The 12,652-nt window shown below is 35.0% G+C and overlaps 2 protein-coding genes across 6 annotated transcripts; one reads left to right on the forward strand and one right to left on the reverse strand.

Annotated features, from left to right (window-relative positions):
* The first annotated feature begins 388 nt into the window (after window positions 1-388).
* Window positions 389-7,050, forward strand: LOC117910877 (probable glycosyltransferase At5g03795). Of its 5 annotated transcripts, none has more exons than XM_034825077.1 (6): window positions 389-641; window positions 1,029-1,639; window positions 1,749-1,879; window positions 3,959-4,307; window positions 4,641-5,582; window positions 6,684-7,050. In XM_034825077.1, exons 2-5 carry the CDS (start codon window positions 1,190-1,192, stop codon window positions 5,325-5,327), a joined length of 1,617 nt encoding a protein of 538 aa, XP_034680968.1. In that variant the 5' UTR covers window positions 389-641; window positions 1,029-1,189; the 3' UTR covers window positions 5,328-5,582; window positions 6,684-7,050. The 5 variants fall into 5 exon arrangements, with proteins under 5 accessions (XP_034680968.1, XP_034680963.1, XP_034680959.1 ...); XM_034825072.1 differs by having other exon boundaries at window positions 1,033-1,639; XM_034825068.1 differs by having other exon boundaries at window positions 1,208-1,639; window positions 6,669-7,050.
* A 649-nt stretch (window positions 7,051-7,699) lies between these two features.
* LOC117910918 (transcription factor MYB3-like) lies at window positions 7,700-8,791 on the reverse strand. Its single transcript, XM_034825105.1, has 3 exons — window positions 8,479-8,791; window positions 8,243-8,372; window positions 7,700-8,143 (listed from the first exon to the last, which is right to left on the reverse strand). The coding sequence occupies exons 1-3, from the start codon at window positions 8,774-8,776 to the stop codon at window positions 7,828-7,830; spliced, it is 744 nt and encodes a 247-aa protein (XP_034680996.1). The 5' UTR covers window positions 8,777-8,791; the 3' UTR covers window positions 7,700-7,827.
* Between the last annotated feature and the right edge of the window lie 3,861 nt (window positions 8,792-12,652).

Here is a 12,652-nt window from a genome sequence, read left to right on the forward strand (position 1 = left end):
TAGACATTAGTATAATACGAGAGATCTCCAGTAATACATCATAATTTAGTGTATCAGAACCTAATCATTAATTTATTTTTACCATAAATTTGTCTAAAAACACATAATTGAGAAGATTGGATAGAAGATTATAGATTAAACTTAGTCTTTTTATTGTGTCATTCTTCTAAATATAGATTATAGATTAAATTGACATTAACTATATATCTTCCCGCCATCTTCTTTAACTGCTTAAATCCTGGAAGCACCAATAAGAAAGGATAAAAAGGGAAAATCACTGTTGTATTAATTATCAAACATTTGTTGTAATGTCCTACATTTGTTAAGGATACTTCCTTATATTTTAACCGATTGTTGACTGTTTAAGGTTTCAAAACTCATGGGAAGGCGTAGCGGCCACCCGCGGGGACTTGTCTGGATTCTACAACTGGGTCTAAAGAAAGGCTCAAAAGTGATATATATCTCTGAACCGTTACCGTATCTGTCTCGGCCATCGCCTTCTATCCTCTCCCTCCATTCAATCCTCTTTCTTTATTCTCTTTCCGTTGTCAGATCTGTCCATTTTTCTTCCACTTCGTTTCAATTTTCATATGCTGCTTACGCTGCACGACGTTGTTTTGGTTGGCCTCTCTGCATCGAAGGTATTTAATTTTTATTTTTTGTTTTTGTTATCAATTTTTTTATTTATTCTGTGCTTGGAATCTCAACCTCCGTTGGGTTGCCGAGAAGGCGGGCCAAAGAAAATAGAAGAAAAAGAAGAAGTTCGTGTCTTGTTGTCTTGTGGATTTTGCAGGGTGGTTTTGCTTTCCAATAAAATTTCCCGGGAGCCACAAAGATTTTCCTCCTAAACAGGCAGAACCTGCGTTTTCATACCCTGCCAAAACTGTTGTTGGTTTTCCTTTATCTTTCATCATCATGAAAACTTGAGTGCGTCATAAAGATCATTAACATCGGCATGCTTATTTCCATTTCCAATTCTCCGGAAAAATAATTCATTTTTGATTTTTGGTTTTTGAATCTTGATCAAGCAAGGAACCGAATTGGGTTAGACTTGTTAAGCAAGAAATGAATAGGAAATTTCAAATTCAAGAATCGGGTTCGTTGGAGGGGAAGTGCAAAGTGATTTGCTTTTTTCGATTTAATGGGTTGCATCCTCTAGTTGATTGAATTACCCTATTTAGATAATGAGATGAAAAGGCTATTGCAGTTGGTGGCTGTTGTCCTCATGTACAGAATCAATTGGAAAAAACTGTTCGTTGTTGTAGCCATAATGACAACAGCTGGTATGGTACTTCAAACCTATACACTTCCTTATCCAATGGCGACCTGGTTCCTCCCTCCACAAACGATGGTCTCTTCCTACAAATCCTTGAATGGTAGTACCGTTCATTTGACCGAGACCCTTTCGTTGGAAAGTGCCGAGCAGTTTCAACTTGTTCCTACTGCCCCTGTTGTGTCTTTGAATTCTTCCACTGAATTGGTTAAGTCAGTGCCAATTGTTGAAGAGAGAGCTCAAGTTTCTCCAAGGAAAAATCCTTCATCCAGAAGGAGAAGGAAGAACGCAAAGATTGACAAAACCAATGAGCAAAAGGTTGTATTTCATCCGCCTCCACCCAGAACTGTGCCCACTCGTTTGCAGGTAGAATTATTGGGAACTTCAAGAATTTTGTTTCTTTTGTGAAATATAGAATAGTGACTTTACCAATTATCTTGCCTATATTTTTGTTTGATATATTGTTCATTTACAGAGATATATTTGGTCATTGCCACCTGATGAGGCCCTTTTATTTGCTAAAAGGGAGATCCAGAATGTCTCAACTGTTACTGATGATCCTGAGCTGTATGCCTCTTTATTCCACAATGTTTCTGTTTTCAAAAGGTGTGTCTCGTAACACTAATATAATCTAGCTTTCCATGGTTGTTAACAATTCATACTGTATCTTGTAATCTGCAAATAACTTTATGTTAGCTAGATTATTTATGATTTGATTGATTGGGAAAATATATGTAGCTATCATAGGAGAAACTTTGAATAGTCAGGGCTGTATTAGCCTAAAACTTAATTCTAAATGTTAAGGAGTAGATGGAGGTAGTTGGGATTAAGGATTTCTCGAGCTGGGTAGGTGGAGTTGGATGTAGGGTTATTGTAAGAAAAATAGTCTCATTTGCTATTTAGGTGCCACAATCAAGGTAAAATTGTAGAACAAGTCAAAGGTTTATATTCATAATGTCATCAAATCATGCCTTTGTTTCTGGACGCAGGTATATATATATATATATTTCTGTTACTTCTCGGTATTTCGCAAGACAAGTGCTGTGGTTAAGGGTTGACTCTGAGGATATTCCAAAGACACTTGAAGATAACTTTTGAATTTAAATTTTTCTGGAAAAATTCAAAGCCAACTTTAGACTTCTTTCTGGGTGGATCTGAATTTTGTCACCAATGTCTGCAGACTTCTTCTGGTATAGGTATTTAGTACCTACCACGCTTTAAATTGTCAGTATTGGGAGGTGACCTGAGCAACAGGAGAGGACTCTTGTATTCTTAGTCTAATTTTGGCATCTGGAAGTGGGGAAAAGTTGCCTTCAACTGTAACTATAGCATGCTTTAAAGTACTGGAACTACCTCTTGGTGATGAAGTATAGCAGCCACGTATTTTCCAACATTAATTTGTTGTATATTTGCAGTACAGACTTCCCTGAGTATAGATTCACGCTTATTTAGTACTAATAACTTTGATGTCCACACCCAGATTAGTCAACTTCATAAAGCCCAGAAGGCAGGAAGGACCCACATGGTCATGCCAAGATTAAATAAAAATATTTCACTGGCAAAAAACCCATCTAATTTTTCATTGCTAAGACACTGGATATGGCAGCAAGGTAACGTGAAATTATAATTTTTAACTCATTTATATTCATCAACACACCTTGGAAAAGTATTCAAAAGCTTGGATGTGGGTCCTTAATAACTTCAGATTTAATTGAACAAGTTAAAACTCAGCATCAAAGATGTAGTGGTTGGTAGATGTCATTGAAATAGATTGTGGATCTGAAAAGGCCTTGGTGTGCGACGAATTTGGTGGTTTGATTAGAGAAGATGGACACCTGAGAATTAAGAGAATGTGCATTCCAAATGTATGGAGGCACGATTAGAAATATTGGCTGCCTGTAATTAGGTTTGTTTGGTAAATGTTCATTTAAGTTGAATGCTAATGCAAGACAGCAATAAAGTTGGTATCGCTTTGATAAGACCCTTTGTAAGTCTACATTTATTTGCCCCTCTTGAAATAGGTTTCAGTTAATTCAGTGAATTTATTGCCTATAAAACAACTAGATATTAGGTCATTTCTTTAACTAGAGTTGGAGGTACTTCCATCTGCTCATAATTGTGTGGCATGGAATTAAGCTCCTTCATGCTATGAAGTTTAAATTTTTCATAAAGCTGCTGCTCAAGCCTCTTGCCTGTTCCATATTACCCTCCTCCACAAAATCCATGAATCTCACTATCCATGGCATCTCCTACCTGTGTCTAGAACATCAACAATTGTCCCTTAATAATTTTTGTGGAAATCCTTTCTTCTGTGCATGGCAATAAACACCTGGAAACCAGATTAGCATTACATTGTCCAGTACCTTATATTGTCTTCTCCTAACAGCTTTTATGTCAAGAAACTTTAAGGGTTAGCTTTGTTCTGAAATGAAGAACATGTCATTTTACCAAGGCAATGGAATAACATACAAACAGGAAATTACTTTTGTTTTGTGTTGGTATTTTATTAGATGATAGCCCTCTATTCCATAATCTTCAATTTCAGTGTTAATTTGTCTGAGACAGCTGCTACTTTATTTGAGATTACTCAATAGTCATAGTTTGGTTACCAAGGTTTCATTTTGCTTGTTAATTCAATTACAAGTTAATTGTTCTTAAGGAATTACAATGCTGTATAAATTCCAGGAGTTATGAATTGATGGAAACCATACTTAAAGTCTACATTTACCCAGATGGAGCAAGACCCATTTTTCATGCACCCCATCTCAGAGGAATTTATGCTTCTGAAGGGTGGTTTATGAAGTTAATGGAGGAAAACAGGCAGTTTGTCACAAGGGACCCAAAAAAGGCTCACTTGTTTTATCTTCCATACAGTGCACGCCAGCTGGAGACGGCACTCTATGTGCCCAATTCACATAATATCAGACCACTGTCGATCTTCTTAAGGGACCATGTGAACATGATTGCAGCAAAGTATCCTTTCTGGAACCGCACACATGGATCAGACCATTTTTTAGTTGCTTGCCACGACTGGGTATGATAGTACACTTCTGTCTGTCTGTAAAAATGCTTAAATTTTTACCTGACTGCTGCTTTACTGGTTTGATTTTTCATCTAGGATCCATTTTTGCTTTGTATTTCATTTCCTCAAAAAATAAAAAAAAATAAAAAGAAATCACATAGAAAATTTTGGCTTAAACAGCTGCAGCTATGGCGATGCACACAGAGTTTGTGAGTGAGGAAAAGAGAGTTTATATGAATTCCCTTTTGGAATTTGAGCATCCTTGCATTCAATTTTCTGAAGTTACTATCATAGTATCATGTACTCTCAACTAACTTTCCTATGTTCAATGTTAATGTTTTGTAGGGCCCTTACACAGTGAATGAACACCAGGAGCTGAGCAGAAACACCATAAAAGCTCTTTGCAATGCTGATCTATCAGAAGGCATATTTGTTAAAGGGAAAGATGTTTCCCTTCCAGAAACTACCATTAGGAATCCAAGGCGCCCTCTAAGAAATGTTGGTGGAAGACGAGTATCACAGCGTCCAATTCTTGCTTTTTTTGCTGGAAACATGCATGGTAGGGTTCGCCCCACCCTTCTCAAGTACTGGTCTGATAAAGATGAAGACATGAGGATTTATGGACCACTACCCAATAGAATCTCCAGAAAAATGTCCTATATTCAGCATATGAAATCAAGCAGATTCTGTATTTGCCCAATGGGATATGAAGTGAACAGCCCCAGGATTGTTGAGGCAATATATTATGAGTGTGTCCCAGTGATCATAGCCGATAACTTTGTCCCTCCACTCAACAATGTGTTGGATTGGACTGCATTTTCTGTAATTGTGGCTGAGAAGGATATACCCAAACTGAAGGAAATCCTTTTGGCTATTCCATTGAGACGGTACCTTGTAATGCAAACAAACGTGAAGATGGTGCAGAAGCATTTTCTCTGGAACCCAAAACCAGTCAGATATGATTTGTTCCACATGGTTCTGCATTCAATTTGGTTTAGTAGGCTGAACCAGATTCAAATCTCAGTGTCTTAGAAAATTCTTGGTGATGAATGCTAGTTCTTGAAGTCGAGCTTATTTTGGAATAGGAATTGAGTAGGGTTAAAACTAGTGACTAGGGTAATATGTGTTCCAATTACTGAGATGTGATGTTGAAGGAATGCTACAGCACCAGTTGCCCTGGGTCTACGTTTGATAATCGGAAAATCAAGTTGTATTAAGCTCAAAACTGGGATAATATCATCAGATGGGAGTAATGGTGATGGTCAGAATGAGGATTTCACAACGCAGGTACCATATGGTTGATGCTTCACATTATTGATTATATGCAGTAATCTCTACCTGTCCAACTTAATTCGCATCTAAGACAACCTGCCCATCATTAAAATGTCCACTACATTACTTAATCTGCCATAAAGAATTGATTGCACTCTTCTTTTGTTATGTTTCTTCTAGATGTCCAATCACCCATGCTAGGTCACCATATTAGGATATGGAATGGCCCTGCTATTATTTCCGTTAAAATCAAATTAGCATAGTTTCCAAAGCAGAAAATTATATCTGAAATAATAGCAACACCCTTTGTACCCATGATTGTGATGTGTCCTTACTAGTGATTGGATGAAACCAGTGAGAAACTACTCCCATAAATGGATCTGTTAGCATCTCAACATCATGCTCCCTATGCCAAACTGTTGTTTGCTTTTTAAAATACTAGAGAGACCCTGTGATGAGGATGAATCTCCAAGATATATATCAAGAAAGGGAATTAGTATTAGTTACAATTAAAGTAGGATTAGTATTACTTGGAATTAAATTAGGATTAATTTTTGTTGGAGCTAATTAGGATTAACTAGTTAACTTATAATATAATTAGAGTTTGAATCATAATAGGTTATTAGAGTCATAGTAGACTTTGGATGTTATAATTAGAATTAGAGTCATAATAGGTTATTAGAGTCCTAGTAAATTTCGGATTTATTAGAGAAGCCTATAAATAGGCTAATTGATGTAAATCAAATGACTAATTGATATTAATAATATTATGTTTTCTTTCATTGCAAGGTTGCAACTCTCATAATTTATTCCTTGTTCCTCTCCTTACACCCTAAAAATAAAACCCTAGCCCACCTACCCTTGAGTGTAGGCAATGATCCTAGGGTTGTCCTTCATCACCCTACTTCAATAAATTGGTCTGTTAGCATCTCAACAGCCTGCTCCCTACAATGAACTCTCTTTTAATTTTTAAAATGGGGCAAAAGTACAAAATGACAATGAAAATTGTTTTATCTCCATGATTTACTAGTTAAAAACCTTTGTTTCTTTCTCATGGTTTCTGCACTTTTTCCTTATGTCTCATTGAGCCTAAATTTTTAGGTTTGTCTGCTGCAGGAAGACAGCGTTTGAATCTTTGTAGCAATTTATTGGACCAAATCCAGAGATGCTGAGGTAGTCTTGGAATCATACTTTGTACACTAATGTATAGACCTGAAAAAAAAAAAAAAAAAGGAAAAAAGAAAAAAGAAAAGAATGGGCATACAGGTTTATCATTTTTCACAATGTTGTATAAGATGATTATAGTCACTTGAAATGAGAAAAAACTTGATGACATGGATTTGTTCTCTGAATGCTGATACATGAGTTATTTTAACTTGATACATGAACGTGTTCAAGATCGGCCCTATACCTTCATTGTATGAACCATTCCATGGTTGGAATTTGTATCTAAAATATGGAGTTTCTGCTTCCATTTTCACTCTTTCATCCTTGAAATCTTGTGAAAACTCTCTATCTGCTATACATTAAAATTTCCACCTAGTTTTTGTGATGGCTTCACATCTTATACATTTCAAATATCCTGGCTTTAAGTTTCTGCTTCTTTGGATACTATAGAAACAAGCATTTGGTTTTGCCCATTAGCGTGAAAGCTTGGTGATGAGTTATATAAGGAGAAAATGGGAGGCTGCTTTAGACTTTGACTTGTATAAGCTTTCTAGTTGAATGGTATAGGCTGCAAAATAATCAGCTCAAAAGAAAAATGCTGGCCACATTGAGTGATATGCTGACTTCAATTTTGTTGGTGCAGACTCGGTAAATGTTTCAGGTTACAAAAGTCAATTTGTTAGTCATGAATAAACTTGAAAAAAGTTTCACTCTATTCAACCAAATTATCTTTTAATACGATTGACTGTTGATTTTCTTGTATGGAAAATGATATGTTTTTTCATTACTGAGCTATCTGATTCGATATGTGGCATGCCTAGATCTAATATTCTTGGCTTAATATTGTATCTTTTGGAGAAGAGATAGTGGTTCTAGTTGGGTTGAGGTATGGGACATTCCCGATCAGTTGAGGGTAGACTCTGAAAATGGTTTCAAGGCATTGTGTATTGCTGCGGAAAGCTTGCTAAACTCGAAGGACTGTTAAGACGCTTGTTATAGCGTGATGAGGAATCCATTCAGATTTTATAAGTAAATTACACTATATTTATTTGAAGAAAAAAGAAAAAAAGAAAAGACATTATTCACGCCAGCTTCACCTTTTCTTGGCGAGCCAGGATTCCTCATCGAGCTCAAGAAACTTGTTCACCCACTCCAACCCACAGGAGCCTTCAGCCGAGAAGTCAAAGAACTCATTGACATCAAAGTTGATGTCTGGGTACCCACTTCCTCTGTCTCCTTCTCCACTGCCCTCTGCAATGTCTTCGGGTTTCTGGGGTGCAGTCTCTTTTGATGTGGAAGTCTCAGTTTTGTTTTCTTTCTGTTGTAGTTTCTTGCTCAAATGAGAATTCCAGTAGTTCTTGATCTCATTATCTGTTCGCCCTGGAAGTCTCCCAGCGATCAACGACCACCTACGCATAGAAAACAACTGTCAAATTCACACGCATTGCACTGCTTCTATGCCAAAACTGATAATAGCAAATGCACCAACTGTTCGATCATCACCCCACCTGTTCCCTAGCAGCTTATGAAGTCTGAGAATCAAGTCCTCTTCGTCATCTGATATGTTGCCTCTCTTGATGTTGGGTCTCAGATAATTCAACCATCTCAATCTGCAACTTTTCCCACACCGATTCAGCCCTGCAGAAAAACAAGGAAAACCATTAAACCCCATCAGATCCAAAATCAAGAAAAATGCAGTTGATATATGTGTTGAGTTTAAACTAGATGAATCTCTCACACCCACCTGATTTGAATGCTACAGTTTTCCACCTCTTTGCGCCATGCACTTCTATATACTCGGCCAGTTTTCTATCCTCCTCGGATGTCCATGCTCCTTTGTTCATAACTTTCTTACTGGATCCTTCATTAATGCTTCTTGGGGCCATAATTGAGAGAGTGAAAGGAGTATCTGGAGGTGTAATTGTGAAGCGGTGTGGTTGCAGTCTGCTGCTGAGGCAGTAGCAGAGTGAGACTTTAATACACAGGAGGGGAGGTGGGGGGCGCCTCTTGTCTCTGGTCATTGAAGAGTCAACCCCACCCATCTAACCTTCTTTGGGGGAGAAAAGGAGAACCCAACTACCAGTTCATGCAGTTGCAAGTAAGAATGGGAAGTAAAATAATAAGAGAGGTTGTTGGTCTGATTGTTCAAATCATTGAATAAAATATTAGAAACCTACATATAATCAAAACCAGTGGGGGTCTGATTCGTCAGAATCCAACACATTTGGTGAATCTATCCTTTTTCTATTGTTGCCTTTGTCCTTTTCCAGTTTTCTGTCCAGCCCCTCTCTCTCTCTCTCCTTGCCCATCTCCCTTGTGGTCCAAATTTTTTTTCCATCTTTTCCCAAATATAACCCCAAAGATGGAACACAGGATCATCTCTTCAACCCATCAAAAGATCTCAAAACAATCACTTATCTTTATCATTTCTGTCCTAACTGTCTTTCAAAATAATTTTCATCCTTTCTCCAAAACTGCAAATGAAAGAGATTAATTACAAGAAAATCAGACAATGAATTTGAGAATTTATTTGTCAACTGCCAAAACTTACATTTCATGAATACATGTGCAATCCTTTTTTCTTTTTTTTTCTTCAATACATTTACAACCAAGGGTGTAAAAAATTGTAAGAACTAATATTTGAATTGCTTTCTCAATCCATGCAATTAAATGATTTTGTTGTTTTTCTTCTTGATCTTCTTGATGAATATCAACTTGACATGCAACATTGTTGCCTTATTATTTTTTGAATCAATTTTTATAATTTCACAAGACAATGAAGTTCGTTTTAAATAGCATATGAGTTTTTGAATCACATGACTCGGCTTAAATCATATTTTATCATATTTATTTACTATTTGTCTAATAAAAGAATTAGTATATATTGAATTTTTAATTTTAGTTGTTGAAATTATATAATGAAATTTAATTTGTTTGGGAATCATGTAAATAAATCAAATCAAGGTATAAATGAATATATTAAGGTAAATATATAAGTTAGGTATTGAATAATGAAATTAAATTATATATGGCCTATGGTGTGATTAGTCATATTGTACAAATTTATTAAGACATGTGTAAGATGTGGTAGAAAAGTCGATCTAGTTGGAGATATGGATGACGTGGGTGATGAGTTGTCCAAGCATGTGAAGAAAAGTGGACGACAACGAGGATTCCTTTAGTATTTTGTCCCACGGTTTTTGATCGTAGAAGTCCTATCCATAAAAGCCCTATCGCTTTTCCCACTAAGTATGGAGAGAATCCCCTTGTCTCGATCCCATGCAAACCAAGAACTCCACAATCAATCACCATCTCCCACGCTCCACCACGTGAAAGAAAGGCACTCCCAACCCACCAATTCTCAAAACGAACCCAAGAAAAGCTTTGTTAGAATTACTAGGTAGGTGTGTTACAAATTACAATAATGTTCCACCACACTACAAGGTTTTACAATAATCTTCCACCTCCACCTCCCTTCAGGACAATGTTACTAAGACCATTTAAACTTTCAATTACATCCTTTTCGTCATGTGATTTGGGGTTTATTTGGATTAATTTTTAAACAAAGGTGTAAATAAGGTATAAATAAATGAGACCAAACTATACAATAATGAAACCGATGAGATTTTATTGAACTCTTAAAACCAAAGTTTTTCCATTTCAAATTTTATTTTATTTTATTTTATTTTTTTGGAAGATAAGATATGGATGGTTTAGTCAATTTTCCTATGAATATGAAATTTTATTTTATTTTATTGGAAGATGATATGGACTGTTTAGTCAATTTTCCTATAAATATGAAATTTTATTTTATTTTATTGGAAGATGATATGGAAGGTCTAGTCAATTTTCCTATGAATATGAAATTTTATTTTATTTTATTGGAAGATGATATGGACTGTTTAGTCAATTTTCCTATGAATATGAAATTTTATTTTATTTTATTGGAAGATGATATGGACGGTTTAGTCAATTTTCCTATGAATATGTTCATAGAAAATATATTATTGATAAATATTAGTTTTATATCTTAAAACAATTATTAACCATTGATACCTTCGCATTGGGAGACTATAATAGTTTTAAAATGATGCCTTTTTTATGTATCGCTTCAAAAGCAACGCAATTGTCACTGCTTATGGATCTAAATCTAGGTGATCTATCCATGATCAAGATGAAGCTTGGGTGAAACTAAGTGAAGGTCCAAACTGACTGATGTTAAAGAATCAACGGATGAGTTGTGGTTAGGGTTGAAATGTCACTCGAACCTAAAGCTAGCCGATTCTCTCCGAAATACATTGAGGCACACCAATTGACTGGACATTTAGGGGTAAAATACTGTTTCGGTGTTGCCCATGAGAGCGGCATTAAATCGAGACAAACTCTAAATACTAGATTTGACCTCAAAAGGTCAAGGTTGACCAGTGAGATGATAGGGAAGATATAATTTATATATAAGTTTTTAAGTTTTCCATCATTTGGAAATACTTTTTTAATGGATTTGAGTAGTGATATAAATTAATATGATTTGAGTATAGGATAATAAGATCGGAGCTAGACATATTTCGTTAGAGAATATAAAAATGTGATTTAATAATAATAGCTTACATAATGTAAATGAAGGAGATTTTGGACACGAAACAATGAGAATGATGTAGGATAGGTAAATTGAAGTAAAAAGGGTGATGATGATGCCCTTACCGTGGTACTTGGAGGTGGACACGGAGGACGAAAAGATGGTGCGCTTGCCCTTTCCATCCATCGTTTGCACGGTTTATACTTATAAGGTATAACCATCATTCCTGCTTCCCATTTCCGCGGTTTAATTCACTCTCTGTTTCAACCCTCCCCACGACACGTCGACACCCAACCACCTACACCTTTCATTTTCATTCTTGGAATTCTAAAACCCTTGGCATCATCCTACTCACGTGCACTTGAAAAAACTCAAAAAAGTAATTCAGATGAGAGCATAGAATTTGACCCATTGTCAAGTTTTTTGCCTTCTATTTTTTATTTTTTATTTTCATGAGGATGGATTAAGTATATAAATTCTTATTAATTCGATATTTAAAATTTAAAAATAAAAAAATTAAAGGGTGGTTCAAGGCTTTGTCTAATAAGGGACCTCAAACATCATGTTAAAGGGTGGTTCTCAAGCATCATGTCTTGAAGATGGTTCTAAAAATCATAATAATAATAAAAAATTCCTCCTTTTTTTCTTGAAAAAGAAAAATTGTGAGAGATGTTATTATTCTGTCCAAGTTTATAAAATCTCAAATGAAAATTTGATGAAAAAATCTTAAAGATCCTTGTGGGAAGGAAGAACACAAGTTTGTTTTCGACTGCAAAGTCCCAATACTATTTTATAATGCTTCATTGAGGAACTCGGGATATGTTAGATCATAAATAGAAAGAAGAAATATACTTTCAATTAAATTTAAAGATTTTTAATCAAATACTTATAATTTTTCATTTATAAAGAATTTAGGATAAATTTTGTAGGTTTTGTGTCACATATGAATTGATTGATTATTGATTTGCCTCATCGGACATTAAGATCTATGACGCTCATCCAAACTATCAATTGAGCTAATTAAATTAATTTAAAATTATGGTTTCAAAAACTTGATTTTAGAGTTTAAAACTTGGATATAAATTCTATTTACCTACCTTTATAAATCATGAACAAGTTTTTTTTTTCTCTCTCTCCTTATATATAATTTTATTTTTTAAAAATAATTTTTATATTATAATCAAACTTAACTACTTAATAACTCATTAAAAACCGAATATATATGTACTTTAAAAGATTTTTTTTTTTTTTTAAAAAAAAAATATATATATATATATATATATATATATATATATATATATATATATATATATATATATATATATATATATATATTATAAGT

This window comes from Vitis riparia, chromosome 1 (assembly GCF_004353265.1).
Source record: "Vitis riparia cultivar Riparia Gloire de Montpellier isolate 1030 chromosome 1, EGFV_Vit.rip_1.0, whole genome shotgun sequence".
NCBI classification, from domain to species: domain Eukaryota; kingdom Viridiplantae; phylum Streptophyta; class Magnoliopsida; order Vitales; family Vitaceae; genus Vitis; species Vitis riparia.